General features: G+C 35.6%; 2 protein-coding genes across 2 annotated transcripts; both read left to right on the top strand.

The window, feature by feature from the left end:
* The first annotated feature begins 1,952 nt into the window (after positions 1 to 1,952).
* LOC148170612 (uncharacterized) lies at positions 1,953 to 2,701 on the top strand. Its single transcript, XM_088042188.1, has 4 exons — positions 1,953 to 2,080; positions 2,116 to 2,345; positions 2,444 to 2,526; positions 2,638 to 2,701. The coding sequence occupies exons 1-3, from the start codon at positions 1,953 to 1,955 to the stop codon at positions 2,524 to 2,526; spliced, it is 441 nt and encodes a 146-aa protein (XP_087898314.1). The 3' UTR covers positions 2,638 to 2,701.
* A 14,937-nt stretch (positions 2,702 to 17,638) lies between these two features.
* Positions 17,639 to 18,445, top strand: LOC148170611 (uncharacterized). The gene is made up of 3 exons (XM_088042187.1): positions 17,639 to 17,654; positions 17,976 to 18,234; positions 18,287 to 18,445. The coding sequence occupies exons 1-3, from the start codon at positions 17,639 to 17,641 to the stop codon at positions 18,435 to 18,437; spliced, it is 426 nt and encodes a 141-aa protein (XP_087898313.1). The 3' UTR covers positions 18,438 to 18,445.
* Positions 18,446 to 24,935: the final 6,490 nt, after the last annotated feature.

Raw genomic sequence — 24,935 nt, 5'->3', positions numbered from 1 at the left:
TAAAATGAGCCGAAAAAAACGATGGCGCAAACCGCATCTCAATATCTCTAATAGTTTCCGAGATATTTAACTTTTAATATTGGGAAAAATGAGAAAAAATGAAAATCAACTATCCGAAACTTTGGGTGGGATTTTGTTTCTACCTACGAAATATATCGTGACACGATATAATTTCGTAGTTCGTTATCGTATTCGGTATTTTGTTTCTCTGCCGTAACAGATACGATGTGACGAATGACACTACATCCAGCCACGATAAATTATGCGCTGTTGCCACCTATTTTTCTCCAAAAGTGGCTAACTTAATTCTAATGTTTGACGTACGATTGACAGAAGAATTTAAAAAAATACCGTTGGAAAATTTGTAGTGTTGAAAAATGGCTCGTTTTTTCCCATATTTACAAGCAGGTGATGGTCAATACCTGAGAGAAATAAAAAGATGGCAAAGAGAAGAAAATGATCCGTTTTTGTTGCCTGATATCCGGTAATTACTAATCCTAAAAATATTTTACAAAGTTGAATTTATGAATTCATAAATACTTTTTGTAGTTTTGTTGAGATGTTTCGCCTGAATAAGGACGTGATGGCACACATTATAAATGTTCTTGAGCCTCATATGCCCGCACCCAGTCGACGTCACGGTGTGAGCCCAAAGCTGCGAATCCTAGCAGTTATCCGATTTTTTGCATGTGGCAGTTACCAGAGATGTGTAGGACAAGATGTTTTTGTTAATCTCTCCCAGGCAAAAATGTCAGAGGCAATTAGCGAGGTGTCAACCTGCATTGTGAGACACCTGGGACATTATGTTAGTTTTCCCGAGCCTGAGGAGTATCTTGACTTAAAACATCGGTACAGTTGTTATGGAGGAGTTCTCATTACGTTTCTTTTTTTAATTTTGACTTTTATTTTGTAGTCACATGCAGTTGTTCCGCATTCCTGGGGTGGTTGGGTTTGTAGATGGAACACATATTGCAGTTCACAACCCTGGAACTGAAAGGGCCCATCAGTTTTATAACAGAAAAGAGTTCTTTTCGAAGAATATACAAATAGTAAGACCCATTATGAGATTACATATCTTCTTTTGTAACTTACATTATCCTATAGATTTGTGATAGCGATTATCGCATTTTGTCCCTCAATGCTGCATTTGGTGGAGCCAGTCACGATGCTTTCGTTTGGCGCGCAAGCAATGTCGGCGAAATCCTGAGAGAGCGATTTCAAGAAGGAGACACGACTTCTTGGCTTCTGGGTATAAAATAAGTGGACATTATCACAAAAATCACTTGTAACCATTTTTCACAGGTGATTCTGGATATCCGCTCATGCCGTATTTAATAACTCCGGTAAGGAATCCAGCGGATAATTTTCCCGAGAGCAGGTTCAACGTAGCGCATCGCAGAGCCAGATGCACCGTGGAGCGGTGCATTGGAATCCTGAAGGCTCGTTTTCGCTGTCTGCAACGGGAACGGATTCTGATGTATTCCCCAGAAAAGGCTGGGACGATTATCAATGCCTGTGCCATATTGCATAATGTTATGATCCGCCACAATTTGCCCTTGCCACATGAAGATCAAATTCAACAATTGATAGATCCTGATGAGAATGAAGAAGAATTGAACGACGACGGCGTGGAGAACCTCGATTTGGCACTTCAAACCCGTGCCAGAATAATAAACAATTATTTTAATTAATATCACTTCCTTATTTACCTGTTCGTATTTTCTATTGTATTTCACCACACAACCAATTTCTACCATTTTTCATTGTCGTTTACTTTGTGCGCAAATGCAGATTTTTAAAAAGAGCACAGACCTCACGTAACATTCGTGTGTCTTTTGTGTTGCAGATGAACATAGAATTATGTTGAATAATTCAAGGTTTATCAGATCACCTTCAATTGCTTTTTTTTGCTTATAAAAGCAAGCATTTCTTTGAACAGAATTTAAGTTTAAATGACATTAAAACATAAAAAAATACAGTACAAAAAAAGAATTGTTGGTTGCTTTCTTCAGACTAATACAATTTCTCGCAACTTGCACAAGCGCAATAAAAAATCATTATTCCATCCATCACGTGTGAGGTTGCTTGTTGAAAGAAAACGAAATTATTGGTAAGTTTTTATTTTTCAACAAATTTTGTAAATATATCTAAAAACTTTTCACTAGTATTCGCTAATCTTTCAAGTGCTTCGGCTTGGCGCTCCCCTATTTTGACCAGGAGGCTGCGAAGACGGTTCGCCTCATCTTCTGCTTTTAGCAGCTTTTCACCCACGGTGTCTTCGGACTTTTGGGACCGTCTTCGTTTGGGGGCTCTCCTGGCCTCAGGACTTGCCCTACTAGTGGAAGGTAATTGAGGGAGAGAGTTTGGAAGCGGCTCTGGAGGAATCTACAAGACACGAATGTTATTGATGGAAAGAATATTTCCTATAAAACAATTATTACAGTAGGATGTTCGATGGCACAACTTGGAAGGGCGGGGGCACAGTGTTCAGAGGCAGGTTCAACAAGGATGTTCTATAATACATAGGTAAATGTGAACAAAAATTAAACTCATCTTAATTATTACATGAATCTATTTAAGTAACCTAAAATGTTATTTAAACTGAAATAGAATAATAGTTAATTGGTCCATTTGTAGAGTTTGCAAGAATGGAACTTTCATGTGAAGACTTACCTGAGAACCAAGCTCTACCGTCTCATCGTCAGCATAGTCTGGCCCCAGGATTTGCAAAATTTTCAGATCAAGTTGATTTAGCAAGACTAAATCTGGATCTTCACTGGGGCCAGCACCTCCTGTTTGCCCCTGCTTTTTCCTCAACGCCATGGCTTTTGCTTTTGTTGAAGATTTCCAGTCCCCCCAGCACTAAAATTCATACAAAATTATTATGGATTTAAGAGGTGACCATACTAACCCGTTGCCACTACTTTTTGTCCTTCCGGACCCCGCCAGACGCATTCAGGCTTTGGGAGAGTTCTTCCCAAAGGTTGAACACTCTGATGGGGTCAGAGTCCTGATGGCGAGCGAAAGCTAGATGTTTAAGCATGAAATCTACCATCAGGCTCTTTTGCTGAGGCAGTGGCTTTCCGGAACGTTGTTTTCCTTTACCTTTTTCCATCTAAATTAACATTACAAACATTGTAGAATTGTTGATATGTTGTAATTTTATACGATTTTTACCTATATTTGTTTTTAATTACAATTACCTTGATGGGTCTTTGTGTGGGCGAAGTGGCGGGAAAACTGGTTGATGAAACTCCCACAATGCACAAACGCGCTAAAAAAACCGCGCTCTGTCAAGATGGGGGTTAAAAAACCCCAAACATTTCGCGCGCCCGCGAAATTCGACATCTGCAATGCACACGATAAAAACTCGTACTCACATCGTGGCTCGTATCGTTGAGCCACGATAAAATCGAGAACCAAAATACCGATTACGATATTTTTGGTGTTGCCATAGAAACATCGTATCGTCTTCGTATCGTAGTAGAACCAAAATCCCACCCTATGATCGGCCATAACTCGGTTATTTGCAGTCGTATCTGAATTTAAATCCCAGATTTGAAATCTGCGTAAAATTCTACGTTCACTGATGTATAATAACTCGAGTTTACTGTAAAAAATAAGCGAGATATCGGTATGAGAAGTTTGGTCATAGTTTTAGTCATGAATTTTTGCGAAAATTTGCAACTTTCGACTATTGGAATATCTAAAAACTATTTCTTATGTAAAAAAGCGCGAGAAAAACGATGCCGCAAACCGCATTCCAATATCTCAAATAGTTTTCGAGATATCGAGCATGAATTGTTTGGAACCTTCAAAAATTTGGCCATCTGGCGACAACCCAAAATTTCAAACGGCCATAACTCGGTTATTTATTGACAAATTTTAAAAAATTATCATATTTTTGGATTCAGCGTGAAATTCTGCGTAAAATGAGACCAAATTTGTAGAGTTTGCTTAATAAATAAACGAGGTATTGGCCAAAAACGGTTTTGAAAACATCATTTTAGGGTGACTTTCAATCAATGTTTTCAAAATGAAAATGACGTTTAATAGCATTGAATTATATATCAGTCGAAAGAGGAGCTTAAAATCTATCTACTGGCCAAATTTGAGATCTATAGGACAAATAGTTTGCGAGTTATGCCAAAAAATCAAAAAAATGAAAAATTTTCATCGTTTGAGTCGCAATTTTTTTTCGCGAAAAATCGACTATCGAATTTTGGGCTTTTATGCACTTTTTCTAACGTAAAATGAGCCGAGAAAATCGATGGCGCAAACCGCATCTCAATATCTCTAATAGTTTCCGAGATATTTAACTTTTAATATTGGGAAAAATGAGAAAAAATGAAAATCAACTATCCGAAACTTTGATCGGCCATAACTCAGTTATTTGTTGTCGAATCTGAATTTAAATCCCAGATTTGAAATCTGCGTAAAATTCTGCGTTCACTGATGTATAATAACTCGAGTTTACTGTAAAAAATTAGCGAGATATCGATATGAGAAGTTTGGCCATAGTGTTGGTCATGAATTTTTGCGAAAATTTGCAACTTTCGACTATTGGAAAATCTAAAAACTATTTCTTATGTAAAAAATCGCGAGAAAAACGATGTCGCAAACCGCATTCCATTATCTCAAACAGTTTTCGAGATATCGAGCATGAATTGTTTGGAACCTTCAAAAATTTGGCCATCTGGCGACAACCCAAAATTTCAAACGGCCATAACTAGGTTATTTATTGACAAATTTTAAAAAATTATCATATTTTTGGATTCAGCGTGAAATTCTGCGTAAAATGAGACCAAATTTGTAGAGTTTGCTTAATAATTAAACGAGGTATTGGCCAAAAACGGTTTTGAAAACATCATTTTAGGGTGACTTTCAATCAATGTTTTCAAAATGAAAATGACGTTTAATAGCATTGAATTATATATCAGTCGAAAGAAGAGCTTAAAATCTATCTACTGGCCAAATTTGAGATCTATAGGACAAATAGTTTGCGAGTTATGCCAAAAATTCAAAAAAATGAAAAATTTTCATCGTTTGAGTCGCAATTTTTTTTCGCGAAAAATCGACTATCGAATTTTGGGCTTTTAAGCACTTTTTCTAACGTAAAATGAGCCGAGAAAAACGATGGCGCAAACCGCATCTCAATATCTCTAATAGTTTCCGAGATATTTAACTTTTAATATTGGGAAAAATGAGAAAAAATGAAAATCAACTATCCGAAACTTTGATCGGCCATAACTCAGTTATTTGTTGTCGGATCTGAATTTAAATCCCAGACTTGAAATCTGCGTAAAATTCTGCGTTCACTGATGTATAATAACTCGAGTTTACTGTAAAAAATAAGCGAGATATCGGTATGAGAAGTTTGGCCATAGTTTTAGTCATGAATTTTTGCGAAAATTTGCAACTTTCGACTATTGGAAAATCTAAAAACTATTTCTTATGTAAAAAATCGCGAGAAAAACGATGCCGCAAACCGCATTCCAATATCTCAAATAGTTTTCGAGATATCGAGCATGAATTGTTTGGAACCTTCAAAAATTTGGCCATCTGGCGACAACCCAAAATTTCAAACGGCCATAACTCGGTTATTTATTGACAAATTTTAAAAAATTATCATATTTTTGGATTCAGCGTGAAATTCTGCGTAAAATGAGACCAAATTTGTAGAGTTTGCTTAATAAATAAACGAGGTATTGGCCAAAAACGGTTTTGAAAACATCATTTTAGGGTGACTTTCAATCAATGTTTTCAAAATGAAAATGACGTTTAATAGCATTGAATTATATATCAGTCGAAAGAGGAGCTTAAAATCTATCTACTGGCCAAATTTGAGATCTATAGGACAAATAGTTTGCGAGTTATGCCAAAAAATCAAAAAAATGAAAAATTTTCATCGTTTGAGTCGCAATTTTTTTTCGCGAAAAATCGACTATCGAATTTTGGGCTTTTATGCACTTTTTCTAACGTAAAATGAGCCGAGAAAAACGATGGCGCAAACCGCATCTCAATATCTCAAATAGTTTTCGAATTGTTATGAACCGTCAAAAATTTGGCCCTCTGACGACAACCCAAAAAAGAAAGAAAAAAATCCTACCTTGTTGGATCCAACGTCGCCATCGTCTTCGCACACGGACTTACTGCAATAGAAATTTTTTTTTAGAAATTTGGCCAACGATTTCAAGCTAGCGGTTAACTTACCCTTTAATCCTGATCCCTAAGTGGTATCGTCGCGCTCCTACGACTGCATCCCCCTCCAGGAAGCAGGAACCAGGAACCACTCACTCACTTTGTTTTAAAAACGATTTTAGTTTTATTATTATGACACTACTGAAACTAAACTGATCTATCTCGCGCACTAAAAATTTCGGCACTCGAAATCAATGGTGGAAACTGAAAAAAAAAAAGAGAAAGTTTGAATAGCTAAAAAGATTAACATCGAAGAGATAAAATGTCAGAAATTCTAGTCGACAAATATGCAGAATGGGAAAAATAAATTAAATCTGAGTGACTCCCCCCCATTTTGGGTCTCAAAATACACCCCTTTCGCGAACACAGACACCGTAATATTCATTTAAAAACACTAGTTTTTAGAATTACTAATATTTCTCAAATTTTATAGCTGTAGCACTAAAAGTACAAGTCCTACCTTTAAACCCTGGCAATCACTAAACTACAATAAAATAAATTTCGAGCCACCGTAGCACGTCTTTCTTACACAAAACTCAGAGTACAACTAAATAAACGATAGCTTTACGGGGGGTTATTAAATAATGATTATTTAACTCTTTTTTTTTGGAAAAAAATTTCAAGCATTGTATTTGTAATGGATTTGTCCGTTCACTAATTAGGAACAATGCAGCTCAATTAGTTACGTATTCTGCATTAAAAAAACAGGACTAAAACGTACGGAAAAATATCACACAGTCATTGTCAAAATTATTTCTCCTTATAGAAAATCTATCAATTTCGTTATTACTTCGCCTCGCGTTTTCAAAAGACATTTCATCCCAAGACTCGCGGAAAATCCCGTTTCGGCAATATTAAAACTATCAAATAGAAATTTACCAAAGAATGCGACGCAATTTTTGTTAAAACACTTCCCTTACATTAAAAACATGTATTTAAAGTGCCTTGCAATAATCAGATTTTATAATAACACATTGACCCAAATTTCGAATTTTTTAAACACGTCTTTTTTAAACGAAACTACAAACACGCCTGTAATGATCTGTAACCCAATTCCGCCAAAATTCAAATGAACCGCCAAACTCGAGAACAGCGAACTTTAAAATAAATAAAATGGCCGAAAACCGTGATCGTCTGAAACGGCTAGGATCTACGTTGTGTTGTGAAGGCGGATGTTCATTAGATACAAAGCAGTGCATCGTCTTTTGGGAAGAGCATTCAGACTTTAGAAGTTTGAATGGTTTTGATTTAAATTTTACAGCTACGTGTCCATTCTTAACATTTCAAGAAATACAAGCATTTGAACAGACGATTTGATCATGTTACAAAATACTTAATAATTTTTAATCTCAAAGGAAGTCACTTTACAAAGAAACGTTTCGGTACAAAGATGCAATAAACAAATTAACGGAAAGTGAATTACATCAAAAGAACTACAAAAATCTCCCATTCTCTCTGTTGTGAGTGTGATCAAACTACAAAAATTATTGAAAACAAAATAACAATGAAAAACAACACACAATTTACCAAGTAGACATGTACAAACAATTTATCAATAAACATTAATAAAAGATAATTATTTTCGAAGGCGACACACAGAAACAGGACGAGATTATGTTTTCGGAAGACCCGAAGACAATTTTTCCTATTCCGCAAGCATAGTACAGGCGGTGTCTTATCGAAAGTACTAACAAATTATGGCCAGATTAAGAGTAACCAACATCTCACCCGCGGAAGCACTGGAGGGTTTTCGAAAGTCAAAAATCAAAGTTTAATTTTGAATTGATCACACTCTAAAAGAATGTACTAACATTAACGCGAGAGGCTGTTTGTTATGTTGTGTCTTTTGTGACGAAGAAAGTCTAGAAAGGAGAATTAGGTTCGGACAAGTACAGAGCAGCTAAGAAATCAAGGGACATACATAAAATACATAAACATATAAATTTTCAGTTTCGATAAAATACAATGGAAGAGAAAGTCGTGGACTTTAGGAAAAATGTACTCCAAAAAGACATTCCCAGTTAATTTCATGTATTTCACACTTTCTTAAAATCCTATTCTATTTTTAATCCTTCGAACTCATCAGTATAAATTCCTTAAACTGAATCGAATAAAAATTCCAGTTCCCAAAACTATCCGGTTTCCACGAATCTAAACTGCTTCTGCACGTGGCTTATCGGACGGTGGGCGAACACTGGTTGAATCCAGACGCTTACGTCACCGGAAAAAAAACGCGTTACTTTAGAATTGTACGGAAAATAACTACTTTACATGAATCCGGGGTGACTTCCTTCTTAAGACAACAAATGACAAAAATTATTACATACCAAAAGGTGACAACGCACAAGCGCTTCTACAAGGGGCCCTAAAATAACACTACACTCCCGTTAAAATTAATGGGTAAAAAAAAAATTGTTTAAGATTTTAACAAACTAAAAATAAAAAAAAAACACAAAAATGAAAAATTAGAACAAAATAGCAATTAAAATTAACACTGAAAAATATGGCAAAACGGACTCGATAGCACAACACCTTGGTACTCCCGAACTCGTACCAAAAATGAATCGCCTCCGGCGTCGCCCTCCTCCTCCGCTGCGGCGGCGGTGAACACCCAAGTCCACCAACTTCTTAACGCAAAAATTCCTGCGGTCGTTGTGACGCGGAAAGTTTGAAATTTGAATTTGAAGTGGGACACTACACGCCTAAAGAATTAATAATGAGCACTAATTTCACTATGTAACAAAATTTAAACATTTGATTTTCGCTGGGGCGTTAATTTTAAGTCCTTAAGTATGCAATAAGACGTCAGGGTCACATTAGGATTTTTAGCGAATTTGTCATACATATTTCCTCCAGAAAGAAAATCAATCGAGGCATATTTCAACAAAGGTCTATTAGTGTGAACCTTTTTTCATATAATTGAACTTGAAATTGGCCAGAATATTCGCGAAGTTTTCAATATTGTTATCCAACTCTTTTTTTGGCAAAAAAAAACAATTGTTTGTCGGTGGTGCGGTACTGCTCAACTTGTCTGCCCTTCAACTAATGGGCCCGTTTAGCGTTTTTTTTTTATTTCATAATTTGAAAGTACTTTGCGTAAATAACCGATTCCCAAAAAATTAAATTTTTTCAGCAATTCTTTCACCCTTAAAAAAAATCCCAAAAGTGTAGATTTGGGAAACGGGGCGTGGCTAGCCGTGACGTCACACCACGGTACTCGGCGCACTCCAATGTCAGATTTGAAACATTTCAGCATTACTGATTCCAAATTACTGTTGTTTTAAATATCCGAAAGCCTAGCGTATTTTACATTATAATGTGAAATTAAAAAATGCCATACAAAAGATATGTAGTTTCCCAATGTAACTAGAAACACATCGGTAATAACACCTGCTACACAATTTATCAGTCTTCTTCAAAATGAAAAAACAAGAAAAACTTGTTAACTAGCTATGCGGCAAAGTGATTTTGTTTCAAATAAAGCCAGTAGACTATTGTCACATTTTTTTAATACAGTCAGAAGAAGATATTGAAAATTATATGTTCTTAAAAACGAAAAGTGGTAAAATCATAATAAAACCCGGCGTTTTACCACATAATATTTCACTGTCAAAAATGCAGATATGCAACACATAGGTCAAAGCTTCGAAAAGCTTTTGAAAAAAGACGTAGTCTGACCACAATTCAAAAAAATTTAGTCATTCTTAACGGCAGAGGTGAAGTCGTAAATAAGTACATACATTACATAAAACTCCTATCATTTTTGTTTCAAACTTGCCCAAGTATCTGTGATAGTGCATTACAAAAATAGCACTTTTTTTTCGGCAATATAATTTTCTTGTAGCTTGGAAATATCGGGCATCCAATATTTTTAGCACCGTTTTGGATGACTTCCTAATGGTATTTGATCAGACGAGCTTGTATAAAAAGTGATAATGTCATTATCAGCACGCTGCCGAATTTACGAAAGTTGAGGAAATGGACTTGCAGGCTATAAACTTTGCTCCTCTGATACTGTTTTTCCCATAATCTTCATCCTAGATTCGACGATTTGTACATAGTATTATTTAGAACAGGAATTGATTAATCCAAAAACGAAGGAAACCGGAGCTTTTTTGTAGGTCAAAAAAAGTATAACAATCATGAAAGAATGAGGATTTATGGTGAAATAAATAAAAATATTTTATAAATCAATGTATACATATATTAGGTACTATATGGCATATACCAAAAATAGATTTTGGTAAATAATTTTAAAAACAAATTCCTGAGTGACAAAATTGAGTGAGAGATTTACGGTTTCTCAACTTTAGACATAGAAAATCCAAAAATCGTTATTTATTATACCGCAATTTTATAACTCATAAAGTGTTAATTTTTTTCCGCGGCCGACACTGTGCGTGTATTCCCAAAATATGAATACTCTCACTCGATTAGTTTTATAGGCTTATTTTTATACCCAAAATTTCAAATTCCCATCATTTGTACACTCCCGCTCAAAAGTATTTGCCCACTTAAAAATATTAATAATTCTTTTGCGATTTCGCGGTTATTTCTGCTGATTCTGTGGTAAGAGATAATCATTGCACGCGTTTCCACACCTAATTTAACTTTCTTCACCATTTCTGTACAAAACTGTCACCAATTTTTTGAGAAAATCTTGGAGAACAATAAACTTCCGCAACCACAAATTAAAGAAGTTTTGTTGTCAAAGACCTTCACGATATTAAAAAAAAGGTAAACGTCAATCAACACTTTTGTTTTTGCATTTATAGGCTGATGAATTGTGAAAATATGTGAGACGATAACTTTTTAAAAATTTCTAAAAGTACTTTAAAAAAATTAAAAAAATTATATTTTCTGAAATATCAAAGAAAGAAAAAAATTGCTATTAGCATCAATGAAGTATATAAACATGAAAACAAAAACGCCAAACAAAAGCAGAAGAAAGAAATTATTTTGAAGTTACTTAAAAAAATTGTTGGTTTTGGCAAATACTTTTGAGCGGGAGTGTAGTTTTTGAGAAAATCACGTTGGACCATTCCGTATACAGATTAACTATTTTTTAATGTTTTTTAGAGAATTTTTGATAACAAATTAAGAAACTCCAAAAATTGTATTTGTATTTTTATTTATTTTTGTTCTTATACTTTAAGATAAAAATATTTTTCTTGCATAATTAAATAAAGCAAGTTAAAAAACATTAACTCTAAAAATTTCTACCAATTGTCTTAAGCCGTTTAGGTGCTATGATTTTCGTTCACCCAGAACCATGCGAATTCCCACTGTCCGCGCTGAAGCAACCGTGGTGTGACGTCACACGACATATTCAGAACTTTCAAAATTCACAGCCGTATAACTCTGGATCTAATTGATGAATGGTTTTCAAAATTTCAGGAGGTCTTTAGATCACCTTTTGCTATCGAAACATACAGTTTTTTTTATTAATTTGAAATATGCTAAACGGGCCCATTAAGTAATTGAAGGATAAAATGAATACATAAGACCTAAGTGAATTCCAGCACAGTGGCGTGAGACGACTATGGAAATTTTTACGACGATTATGAAGTTGAGTTTCATAATATGTGCTTTCAAATAAAATTTAAATTTCAAAATTAATATTGAGCGGTTAATTTTGAGAAGAATGTTTCCGTTTCAATAAAAAAATTTCAAAATTCTGAAAGCAATCTTCAAATTTTGTTCGCCATATCCAACAGTCAAACACAAATCCTACATAAACACTTGTAAGAACCAAAAAAGTCTAAATGTATCTAACTTCCTTTAAAATCCGATTATTACTAAACATAAACACTCTGTATATTAAACAGCTTTTGTTAACACTAACAAACTGAAAAAATGAACAATCAAACGCACCTAACGTTTCTATGAATTGAAAACTCTCCAAAATGTCTATAAATGAATATGATGGGCTAGTACTTTACCTTACAAGATATTTTATCAGAGTAGCAAATTTCCGAAACGACCGTCTTTATCAAAAGTCGAAACACAACTGATTCCAATAAAGAGATTAATACCTACGTAATTTCCTAATTGCTTATCTTATAACTTTTTTCTTGAGCGAACAAAAAATAATCAGGTGGCGCTATTGCCATAACCGAGGGAAATGAATGGACAAGGTCGAGTTCCAATATAAATCCAAATATACAGTGTCCGAACGATTTGTAGACGAAACTGATTTTGCAATTTTCTGTGTCTTTCGTTCTACAATTTTGCAATTTGACAGAGTTAATACACGACTTAAAAATAGTAAGTTCCCCAAATTTCAGAACTGTAGCATTAAAATTACCAAAATTATGAATTTTAGTCAAGGATGTGGAAACTTTTGCTTGTCTCAAAAATTAAAATTTCTAAAATCTGTGTCATTGCGACGCAAAAATAGTCACTTCCCCAAATTTCATAGCTGTAGCAATAAAACTACCAAAATTACGGATTTTGCTATTCTAGAGCACGTGACCATCAATGCTCTCGTCTAAAGTTGGCAGCAAATCTGTGTTTTTGGCTGTACAATTTTGAAATTTAATAGTCAATATACGAATAAAAAAAATAACTTTCCCAAATTTCATAACTGTTGCACTAAAATTACCAAAATTACGAATTAAATCAAAGTCAACTCAAAATCCTTCTTTTGGAAAAAAAATGTTCTATAGTTTCTTCATCATATTGAGCCGCTGATACAACCAACATCACCAACGACTTAACCTCAAAAATCGCAACATTTAATTTTCTCTTAACCTTCTCCCTAATAAAGAATTGATTTACCCCCAATAATCTTTGAATATTTCCGCAAGAAACTGAAAAAACCATCTGGCTCTACAACAGAACTCTCCGTTCTTGGCTTTGTTGAAAAAATCGTAAAATTTACCTTAATTTACACTGTTTTGGCTGGTGACCACGACTAAAACACTTGAAACACTTCCATGAATGTTTCAGAACACAAAATTTCACGTGGGAACACTAAAAACTTGTGTTTTTACGCGAAATTGGAGAGCCGGCCACTTACAACGAATGACATCTACCGAACTGACAACCACAAACCACGCACGTTTAGACGCGAAAGTATAGGTATAGTGATCTTGGCATAAGGTTTTATTGGTTTGAAACATGGATAAACGTTTCCCCTACATCCGTTTGATGGCGCTTCAGTCAAAAACCAGCGAAATGTTGATAACAATAGCAACCTGTTTTGTCGATTTAGACACAAGCAACGCGCATGTCAATAATTTGTCATGCGCATTTTGTAAAACAGTTTTTTTAACTTGTTTAGCGCGAAATTTTCTGGTTTTACTCAAGTGTTTGGTCTACAAACTGATTTGTTTATTCAAGTTTTGAGTCTGCTTTGTCCAAAAATAAGTTCTTTTCAGAACTATTCACAATCTTGTTTCTAGTTGTGGTAAGTTTCACTGAAATAAATGCAATCACCGTTGATGCAACGTACATACAACAATTTGTAATGCTTTTCAGATAATTTCGTATATTATCAGCAGTATGGACGAGACAAAAAGTGTCATTTATAAAAATAAATGTTGTGTTCCGGGATGTACTGATAGAATTCAAAAAAGGCATCGGTTCCCAAAAGATGCCAAGTTTTTGAAGAAATGGGTGGCTGCAGTGCGAAATTTAGATTTAGGAAACCTTACCTCGGAAGAGATTTACCGCTCTTACTTTGTTTGCAATAAACATTTTAGTAAAGAGTATCTTGTTCCGGGTACAAAACGTGGTCTCCGGAAAGATGCTGTGCCAACACAATTTTTGCCAGGTAAAGAACAAAGACAATTATTATTCAAACAACGATTTATAATCTTTGAATTGTAGTTCCTATCACTATCCAAGTGAGCCCAACATCAACATTAAGCCCAACATGTAGTTTAACTACTCAATCACCTTTTGAAGGTAGAGGTGTTTCAACTTTTGTGAGTAACTAATTTCAAAGCTTTTAGAGTATAATAAATCTATCGATGTTATTGCATCTGAACCGCAGCCTTCAACATCTGGAATGAATTTGTTAAATTTTGAAGCAAGTAATTCAGCTATTCGTGAAATCGGTAAAGTATTTTTTTTTCTGGAAGATTTTGTTTTTCTAGGATTTTGTCTAGACCGAATTTTGAGCAGTACAAACCTTAAGGTCAAAAATTATTCTTTAAAAGTATAATTCATAATTTGAATCATTTCAAAGAAAATTACCTAAAAATAGGATAGATGCACACAGAACTTACAAATTTATTTTTATTACCTGATTCTTTTCATAAATATTAAAAATGTGTGAACAGAGTACGCTCCGTACTAGACGGCCATTCTATGGTATATAGTTATAACGTAGGTTACAATTGGAAGCCAAAAATTAATTTTGGGAATTTGGCCGGTATGTGTTATGTTTGCGCCGTTTCTTTAAAAAATAAACAGTGTTGTTGAGATTGACAAATGCTATACATAGTGTAAAAACTGATTTCGACTATCGTCTAGTTGATCGTACTTATTGTAAAAATATAATTTAGCAATATTTTTCTAAGTGAATACGTAGATTTCGTGAATAAAAATAAAAAAATTTGTGTAGTTATAAATGCCAAATCAGCGTTACTGTATGTTAGTTAAATACAGACACTCTATTATATTTTGACATATTTCTTAAGAAAACACTTTTTTACCTTAATATTGTTGTTCCACTTGTATAAACGTGATGAATAGAGTTCGGACAAAATATTAAAAATATTCAGCTTAATTCGGTCCTGGGCTCATCAGAGCGCGATCAAACCCTGACCTTATCAGTAATTAATTATGATAGAGCAATCTAGGCGGAGCAAGACAACAGCTAATAGGACAGTCCTTACGTTAAAATGAAATCAGTCATCGATTACTTACAGATATCCAGGAAAATATATGAGTAGAGAACAGTATTTACAACACTATTGATTTTGTAGGTCCCCAAAAAAAAAGAGGAATTCTGTATTCTGTGGGTATTACCAGAGCAATGGACTTGACTCCTCGCTGCAAAAAGTTTTAAAAGTCTTTTGGAGAATGGGCAAAAAGAACGGCAAAGGCAAACCAGAATGTCAAAAATATGAGAAAACGTTTGGTTCAAGCTGAAAGAGCCCTTAAAAACCCAAGTTTGGCCAATTATTTACACCCTGTAAATGAAGCCACTCAGATGTTTATTATGCAGCAGATTCGAACACAGCGCATAAATCCTCGAGGTCGAAGATTCACGCTTGATGAAAAACTTCTGGCACTTTCTCTATTAAAAAGCAGTGGAAAATGCTATAAACTGATTTCAAAAATTTTTGCCATGCCGTCGCCACGAACACTAAGTAGCCTATTAAGTAAAGTGCCATTTAGTCCCGGAATAAACAATTCAATATTTCATAGCCTTGAGGTAGCGGTTAAAAAACTCAAAAACAAAAATGACCGATTTTGCGCTCTTGTTTTTGATGAAATGTCACTGTCCTCATTATTGCAATACAATTGCCAGCAAGACCTAGTTGTGGGCATTGAAGATAATGGTGAAAACAGGGTTCCACGGATAGCAAGTTCAGTGAATGTTTTCATGCTAAAGGGTTTAAACCGACAATGGAAACAGGCCCTTGCATTTACATTTAGCGCTGGCCCAATAAAGTCACTGCCATTAAAAAAGCTGATAAAAAAATTGATTACAGAATGTCAGAAGGTTGGATTAGAAATCCTTTGCACAATTTGTGATCAAGGGAGTGCCAACCAAGCGGCAATCAACAGCTTGGTTCGTGAATCAAATAAGCAGGACAACAATTTTTTGAGCTTTACGGTGCATGATAAGGAAATTGTTGCACTATATGATGTGCCTCATTTATTTAAAGGAATTCGAAATAATTTTTTGAACAAAAATATTTATTTTGAAAGCCAAAATACTCAAAAGGTCGGAAAATGGAGCCACATCGAACAGCTATACCTTTTAGATAAACTAGACGATACTCGATTGTGTCCAAAATTAACCGATGGGCATATCTACCCAAATAAAATGAACAAAATGAAGGTTTCAATTATGGAACAAGTTTTCAGCCATAAGGTGGGTTCTCTTCTAAAACGAATATCGTTTAGAGGTAAGGTTTAATGATGTGATAATTTATTGTTAACTTGTATTCATTGTAGACACCAGAGGGGAATATAATTTACCACCAGAGGCTGCCGATACGGGAGAGTTAATTTTGTTTTTGACACCCTTTTTGATAGCCTTAATGGCAACACAAAACTAGCTCCTACTGGGAAACCTCTAAAAGGATGTGTTACAACTTATTCGCAGCACGAGGATTTTTGGAGGAATGCCTGTCGCTTTTTAAAAAACTTCAAGTTTTATGATCAAGAAAAGCGGAAGTTTATCAAAGTCCCTTCTGTAATAAATTTGTGCTCAACTCTAAATGGCTTCATAGAGTTGAAGTACATATTATGTTCAAAAATGAAGTACTTCCTTCCAAGAGCCTTCAATCAGGACTGCCTGGAAAATTTTTTTTCCGCGATAAGAAGCCATGGTCGAAGAGAAACGGCGCCTGATGCAGCTCATTTCATTAATTCCTTCAAGGCGTTGGTAGTAAACAATTTTATGGCGGATCATTCTCCCGCATCAAATTGCGAAGCAGATCGGACAACCGGAGCTTTGGATAATTTGAGGTCCTTTTTTACAAGTTCAGAAACCAATATAAATGCAGCGTCCGATTTAAAACCAAGTTTTTCATTGCCAAAAGGAGGATTTTCCGCGAAAAAGACCAGAGTTGCCAGATCCACGATCGCCTACTTTGCAGGATATATTGGGAGAAAGGCGTTAAGGGGAAGAAATTGTACCATTTGTAAGCAACAATTAACTGCCAGTGATGGGGACGTGCCTTTAGAAGTTATAGAAGGAAGTCAGTACAACGGGTCGACCTTATTTAAACCTGGTAGCTTTTTATATTTTGTTGTATCGCAGGCCTGTGCGTATTTATTTTATTTGATGCCTCGTTATTGCAGTAGTAATAATCTGGGTAAATATTTGCAAACATTCTTGCATACACAAATTACAATGAATGTTTTTAAGTGTAACGATCATTCGGATCTTCCAAACTATATTTCATCATTAATTGTAAAGGTTCTGTTGCACTTTTGGTGTAAACAAGTGAACCGAATTCTAAAAGGCCAGGATGAAAAATTTGTATTATTTTTAAAAACCAAACCGAATCAAAATTTAATTGATCCTATCAAATATCAGGCCAGGCAAAAATATTTGTCCAAATTAAAACGTAGAAACACATAGATTTTTCGGCTAGGATTTGGTAATTTGGGCGTTGAGAAGTTATGCGCATGTCTTTTGAAGTATTCAACTCTTTTTATTTCATAAACGAAACTTTTTTACACAACTCAAATATAATTCATTCAAAATTAGTGTAAAAGTACTGATCCCTCTGAGTTTGATTCGACAATGAAATTTTATATTTGTGCTTAAAATAGTTATACAGGGTGGCCCATCTAAGACTTTCGGGCTCAATATCTTTGTCATTTATGAACGGATTTTTCTAAAATTTAAAATATAATTTCTTGAATAGGTAAGGATGATGTGACATTACCAGCGTCATCCTTGTCTTAAAAATGTTAATTTTACTTGTCTTATTTTAAATTTTAATTAGTTAAGATTTATGTCATTTTATAAAACATCAATAATTATCCGAGTGTGCCAAAACTCAACCGTCTAGCTAGTCAAGTTGCCGAGAAAAAGAGAAAAAAGACCCTCAACATTTCCAAAAGATGCAAAATCATAGTCGGCTATGAAAAAAATAATTTCCTACGCCCAATTTTGGACATCCCTGCGTTCGGTCTGTCAATAATCGCTGACGTCAGTGACGTTCTTGACATTTGTAATATTTCTCATTTGAGGTTATGTTTACTTTTGAGCATGATGATGAAAATCATTGATTTAAACTTGCGCAGAACGATTTATCTCGATCTTTTGAAATTGCAAACTAATCACAATGCATCAGGCAACGTTTTGGTGCAAAAAATGCGTAGGCACAAGGAAATGTGAGTAAAAAAACTTGTTGAAAGTTGGTTATCACCAGAAAAATGATTGCAGATTGGTTTGCTATGAGGTGCAACTAGAATTCACGACTTCTTTAGAAATGTCACTGGTTTATTGGAAATGGAAATTCAGTGACACGTATGCAGTGAAGCGATTTGACTCATTTATGATTGCATTTACGTTAAAACAGTTATTTCAATTATGATGGAGACAGAATTAACTGATTTCATCCTTTTTCGGCAAACTTCTTTACTGCGCTTATAAAATGTATGGTACTAGATACTTTTAACATTTTTCTTTTGTTTAATCATGTCATTAATCCAAAGTAGATTAAGCTCGAAGCTCCAATATGTGAACTGCCGTAGTCAAGAAGTCAAAATTGGTTCACAATACGTATGAAATCTAGGACGTAGTGCTGCTATCGAAAAATGCTGGTGCAGTCGGTATAGTTGGTATGCAAAAGTAACGAAGAATGCTGTATCGTTGAGTGGCTTAGAACCTACAAGAGTAACGGCAAAGACAAGCTTACCCACGTCAAAACGGAGTTTTGTGGTATTTAGTGGCTATGCGACTAATAAATTCGTATGTTTCAATTATGATTTGTAGAAACAAAGTCGAATCGACAAATGTAGGCACAATTCTGCACACTTTCAAGACCGCCATGCTAAAAGGTGTTATCATGAAAGTTTTTTCAAGTCCAAATTGGTCGTACAGTACCATTAATATTTGAATAGGAAACCAACTAATGATACCAAGACGTATAAGTAATATAGAAATCAGATACATGTACTTACCGACAACTAAGCGGTTTTGGATCACCAAAAACGCATAATAGTGAGTTACATTTTCTAAGGTCATTGCAAATTGTAGGAACACATCTGATATTTCAGATTCGTGTTTTTGAACTGAATATGGTGCATGATGTTGCGAGTTGTATTTGTTGCTTCAACAAACCTTGCGAACTACCTAACGATCTAGGACCACTATACCCCTTCTATTATCATATGAAAAATGTGCTTGCACGGTATCAAGACAATTTCTCACTAAGAAAGAATAACGAGTCAAAGAAGTAGTGCAAGAAAAAAATGAAACAAAATGACAATGAACATCATTTATAATTGCGTTCTAATGAAAATTGCACACATGATATTTCTAACAAAGTATCGTCGGTCGACTCTTTCAATGGGATAATTCTTTAAACAACCAATTAATAACTTGGACGAGTGAAAAAAGAGTGAAAAGTGTTGCTTTCAACACACTGAAAATGATACTTCAACACGGACTGTTACTTTCAATATTGAACCTGTTTTTTCTCAATGAACCGCCAAAAGATGCAAACATGTAAAGGACTCTTATTGACACCCTATCGTACCCTGCTGCAAGCATTAAGAACGATTGCAGAACGTTCTGGACGGTGTTGTTGACCACCATGAACGACTATGCCACTTGGATTCTTCTAACATGGGTGGATATGTTTGACGGACAGTAACCAAGCTGCTAAAAGTGCAAAACCCTGCTTGTTGATGAATTCGATGAAGAGTCGCCGCAACATTATATGGTAAGTGTTCAGCGAAGGAAAATGACTAGTATCATCGAAGCAATTGTTCCAGTTGAAAGCGACAAGCGATTTGCTCGGACCAAGGGGCCTCAAATTCATTCTTCGCCATCACAGAACATATCCAAAAACTTATGCTGCCCCTAATTGTTTGTGTCCATTTCGTTACAAGAAAGTTCAAGAAATGAGTTGCTAGTAAAAAAAAGCCAAATCTCATCGCATCGCCAACAAGCAAAATGGCAGTGACCAAACGCTTACAATATTCCAGCATTATTTGCACTTGTTATAAATGTTCAAAGTACAGACACATGTTGTAACAGTGTAAATATCTGATACATTTGTAAATTTTTGTACATTCGTTCATTACTATTGTAGAAAATATGGTGTTACATTGCCATAATTGTCACTGGTATAGTTTATTCACTGTTAAAACTTTGTACCTTACAATAAAATACCTTGTAACAAATTATTTGTTAATCAAAGTAAAGTAGTTTCCTGAAAAAGGACGAAATCTTGTGATCATCTAATTCTGTCTTCATCATAAATGAGATTACTGTTTTAACGCAAATGCAATCATAAATGAGTCAAATCGCTTCACTGCATACGTGTCACTGAATTTCCATTTCCAATAAACCTGTGACAGTGCTAAAGAAGTCGTAAATACTAGTTGCACCTCATAACGAACCATTCTGCAATCATTTTTCTGGTGACGACCAACTTTCAACAAGTTTTTCGCTCACATTTCCTTGTGCCTATGAAATTTTTGCACCAAAACGCTGTCTGATGCATTGTGATTAGTTTTCAATTTCAAAAGATCGGGATAAATCGTTCTGCGCAAGTTTAAATGAATGATATTCATCATCATGCTTAAAAGTAAACATAACCTCAAACGAGAAATATCACAAATGTCCAGAAACGATGCTCGGTTCAATGCATTGTGATTAGTTACTAAAAGATCGAGATAAAAAATCGTGAATGTGCATGTTTAAATCAATAGTCCTCATCATAATGCTCAAAAATAAACATAACCTCAAATGAATGTCACAAATGTCACGGATTCATCAACAAGTCAGGGATGTCCAAAATCTAAACTCGCTGTAGAAGTCAATTGTTTCATAGCCGACTATCAGTTAGTATCTTTTGGAAATGTTGAGGTCCTTTTTTGTCTTTTTCTCGGCAACTTGACTTGCTAGACGGTTGATTTTTGGCACACGCGTATAATTATTGCTGTTTTATAAAATGACATAACTTTTAACTAATTAAAATTTAAAATAAGACAAGTAAAATTAACATTTTTAAGACAAGGATGACGCTGGTAATGTCACATCATCCTTACCTATTCAAGAAATTATATTTTAAATTTTGGAAAAATCCGTTCATAAATAACAAAGATATTGAGCCCGAAAGTCTTAGATGGGCCACCCTGTATAATCATAAATTCGTCATTATCTTTAAAACATCTGGAAAATACAAATTAACAACCTCATTTCCTTGTTTTTTTACTATTTCTCAAATTGATGTAACAAAAGAATGGTACATTTAGCAAAAGTACGTTTCGTACATCGTACCACAGTTTTTTAACGATGATTTTTTCAAATATGTTGCAAACTTTGACGAAATATTTTTTGTTTGTAAGTACAATAAAATTCAGTTTGTCCGAAAAAAATTACAAAATTTTGCAACGTATCATAAAACATCTACGTTATAAAACCATAGTACTGTGGTGAGCGCCCCAAATTAAGACGATTACAGGTACGACGGAGGAAAGAGAAGAAGTTACCGCGCTCGCGTTCAAATAAAAAGATTGTACGAAACGAATTAAAATCTATGTACCTGGTATCGGAATGTAGGGTGAACACGGTTCCCACCGCCGACGCCACACGTGTTGGGGGAGGTGCGGGTCGAGCACCATAAATTTGCCATCCACTTATTAACCGTGTTAAAGATTCCCGAGAACTGAGCCCTTGAAAGCGTTGCTACAGTGGCCCTTTTTAGTTGTGATAAATCGAGAAACAGTCCGCGTCTATTCAAACAAAGAAATTTAAATCGTTTTGCCTGCTTCCCAGGAAATAAAGACAATCCGAGTAAAATTGGATTACAGGAACGTTAGATGACGTAACCACAATTAGCTGACATCGAAATTAGGATCATTTAAAAGGGAAATTAAATTAATAAGACCAAATGTTCGGAACATGTAGTACTGACAGCGCCGGGGGCCGCACAATCAAAATTAACCCGTGAAAATTCGTCCGGTACCGTTGGAAAAGTAACGTGATCAAAGTGCACTAATTAATTGGCCAACTTTAAAGAAGGAAAAGTCACACGCTTTGGCAAGCATAATCTAGGAGATAATGAGATAACCTGATAAGTGGTTAAAAGGCCGCGCGGACAGAGCGAAACCACATGTGTTCGGGAGGTATCTGATTTCGGGGCTACGTGACCAAAACCGTAATTTGTAAAATTCGCGAATTAAGATCATAATCAACCATTCATCGGGACAACGCGATTCCAACAAATCTCGCGAAGAGTTTCTCTACATTTTGATACCACCCTCGATATAGTTACTAACCCTTTTAGCAGCGGAAGTCAACCATAATTCAGCATAAATTGATTTAATTAGGAGATGTTAATTTGTGTTAATTCTTTACAAGATTATTAGTTAGGGCCTTTATTGCAAATGATTGTTTAGAATGATTAGTGACGTTTAGATTTAAATCAAACAGGTAATAACTGTTCTATTCAAAATCTGGTTAAGCCTTTAGAAACCATTGTCCGAACTACCTTAGTCGACACCGCTAAATTTTACTAACATAGAACTAGAGCATGTCAATTTCAGGAAAATAAATCTGATAAGGGAAATTTAGAAAAAGGGATTTCCGATTTTACAAATCATCCCGAGAGTGCCATCTAGGTCGAAACGGCCGAAACACTTATCTCAATTTCTTAATCAGAATTAAATTAGGTTTACGCATAATTGTAATAAACGAAACAGGGCCGAAGACCACGTTTGTTGTTGATTTGGTCAGGTATAAAATAATTAAATCATTTTCAACAAATTAACAAAAACATTTAACAGCAAACGGGTCAACTTCATCGTAGAACTTTCATTCTTTATTTATATCGGTGATGCCTAGTTGAATACAACATAAAGGTGCCTTGCGATGGCTTCAATTACCGATATGAACGTAATAAGGAAATAATTGGTAATTAATTTGCATATGTGCTAAGAGAGTGGGGGATGAACGCGAACCGAAACCACCCTCAAGCGTCCAATAGGGAACCAGAAGTCAAAATTAAAATGCGCGAGCAAATCCGGCTGAGCCGTTTCTTAAAAACCGAAAATTAGGGAAGAAGAGGCAGTCATTAGACGATCTTTGATTGCTTCAGTCGTACTTTCGGGTGACGATCTGTTTTATCGAAGTAATTCCGTGCTAGTGAATTTTCTTGTGCCGTGCACTTAAATTTAAATTGTTTCATTTAGATTTCTGTGCGTTGTGCTGTAGTAATCGTTTTCCTAGTTTTTGTAATTTTTTTTTTGTGCGTAACAAACTTTAAACGCGTTAATCTTACCGAGTGGTAAAGAGTGCAGTGGGTGTCCCCATCCCTTAGTCGGAGTTTCCGGGTGCCCCAGCGCCAAGGTAAGATTTTGATTACAAATTGCGCGGGCTTGAGGTGTGGGTTCGCGGTTAGAAAATTACTACATGGGTCGAGAGAAGTCTGGGAACCACGCTAAAATGCGAATATCTACAGGACCGTGGATTTGACGAAATCCCCAACGTAATTAACGATTTAACGAATTTTACACTAAACAAAAACATCGAAAAACCGAAAATTTGAAAAACCATAAAACCACCAGCAAAAGAATTTCGTTATCGTTCTTGAACGGGTTTAGCTAACGCAAACGTTGTTTGGAATAGGGGATACGGGGGGGACCTGAAAGTGCAGTTCTGAGATGGAAAAAAACTTATTTATATGGGGGCTCGTGTCGTGAATCGTACGGGTCCTCGCTCTTACGAGAGCCACCTTTACTTTAACATCGTGGGAGGAAACAAGAACATTCAAGCAAAGAAATGGAACCCTCAGTTAACTGTAATCCACTGGTCATTTGTTCGCAAATTCAGTTTGCATATTCCGAGCTTCGTTTGTCGTACATTCGGTGTATTTTGCTACGAGTCGAATTCTGGACGTTGCTCGCGTGGGGCGTTCTCGCCAATCTTAGACCGGACTTGGACCGTCTAGCTAGAGCGTAATCTAAAAACCCGCGATGTAAACCAACCGTTAACTAAACACTTATTGCCTAAAAACCCGCGACGCCCATGTCTAAGTACGGTGTAAGTTCGAAGTGTCAAAATTTGTCTGGAAATCGAAGCGCATCAAGAGACCTGAAGTTAGGGGTAGTTGAAAAAGGTATGATTTTTGGGAAATCTCTTCAAGGTGCCCAGAACTCTGTTTAGTTAGCGGAAATCTCTTCTAGATTTCCGAAGAGGATGTCAACGAATTTACTCGCCAACGAATTTACTTGCGCCACCCCGCGTCGTGCAGGAGTTAACTTAGACGCGTTGCTTGATCTAGGTGACATAACCCCCTCTGCTCTGGCCCATATTATCATCCTCTGTATTGTTTATGTTGCATGTTATTGTCTTCCGGATCTAGGATTTCGGACTTAAGATTTGGCCCTGTAAATTTAATTGATGTGTGTCAATAAACTCCTTGATATGTATTGCTGCTTTTAAATGGGTGAACCCCCTCCTTTGGTGTGTGGTGCTACTTTGCGGGAACGCTGAGGATCCTGAATTTCGACCCCGAGCATCCTTCGATGTCGGGAATAAAAGGAAAAAGGGTAATTAGCTACCCCTAATCAAAATACACAACGTAGGGTAAGTGAAGGTTTGATTTACCTTCGGCGACGATCACGCGAGCGCATCCGCCAACACGGCGGGGACTAAACGTACCCCTTTAGGGAACAACAACGGGAAAAAGGGGTTGTCTCACTACAGTACCTTGTACGGAATGTGGTTTCGGCAATTTTCGTTATAAAAATAAATAAATAAACGTAATACTTAAAATCTCTTCATTTATATTTCCCGCCTAGCAAAATAGTTTTCCCTACAACCACTTTGTCGCTAGTGTTTTCCCCCTCCTTTTAGT

Source organism: Gnatocerus cornutus, chromosome 7, assembly GCF_029298725.1.
Source record: "Gnatocerus cornutus isolate USDA-ARS CGAHR chromosome 7, icGnaCorn1.1, whole genome shotgun sequence".
NCBI lineage: Eukaryota > Metazoa > Arthropoda > Insecta > Coleoptera > Tenebrionidae > Gnatocerus > Gnatocerus cornutus.
This window is presented reverse-complemented; position numbering and strand designations above follow the sequence as displayed.

What these genes read in the sequence shown, in the direction of transcription:
- LOC148170611 (XM_088042187.1), top strand. An exon ending in ATGCGTAGGCACAAGGAAAT is followed by an intron (nt 18,235 to 18,286) that starts GTGAGTAAAAAA and finishes AAATGATTGCAG; the next exon opens with ATTGGTTTGCTATGAGGTGC.
- LOC148170612 (XM_088042188.1), top strand. Translation starts at nt 1,953, where the DNA reads ATGACATTAAAACATAAAAAAATACAGTACAAAAAAAGAATTGTTGGT. An exon ending in TTCCATCCATCACGTGTGAG is followed by an intron (nt 2,081 to 2,115) that starts GTTGCTTGTTGA and finishes ATTATTGGTAAG; the next exon opens with TTTTTATTTTTCAACAAATT. An exon ending in ACTTGCCCTACTAGTGGAAG is followed by an intron (nt 2,346 to 2,443) that starts GTAATTGAGGGA and finishes CAATTATTACAG; the next exon opens with TAGGATGTTCGATGGCACAA.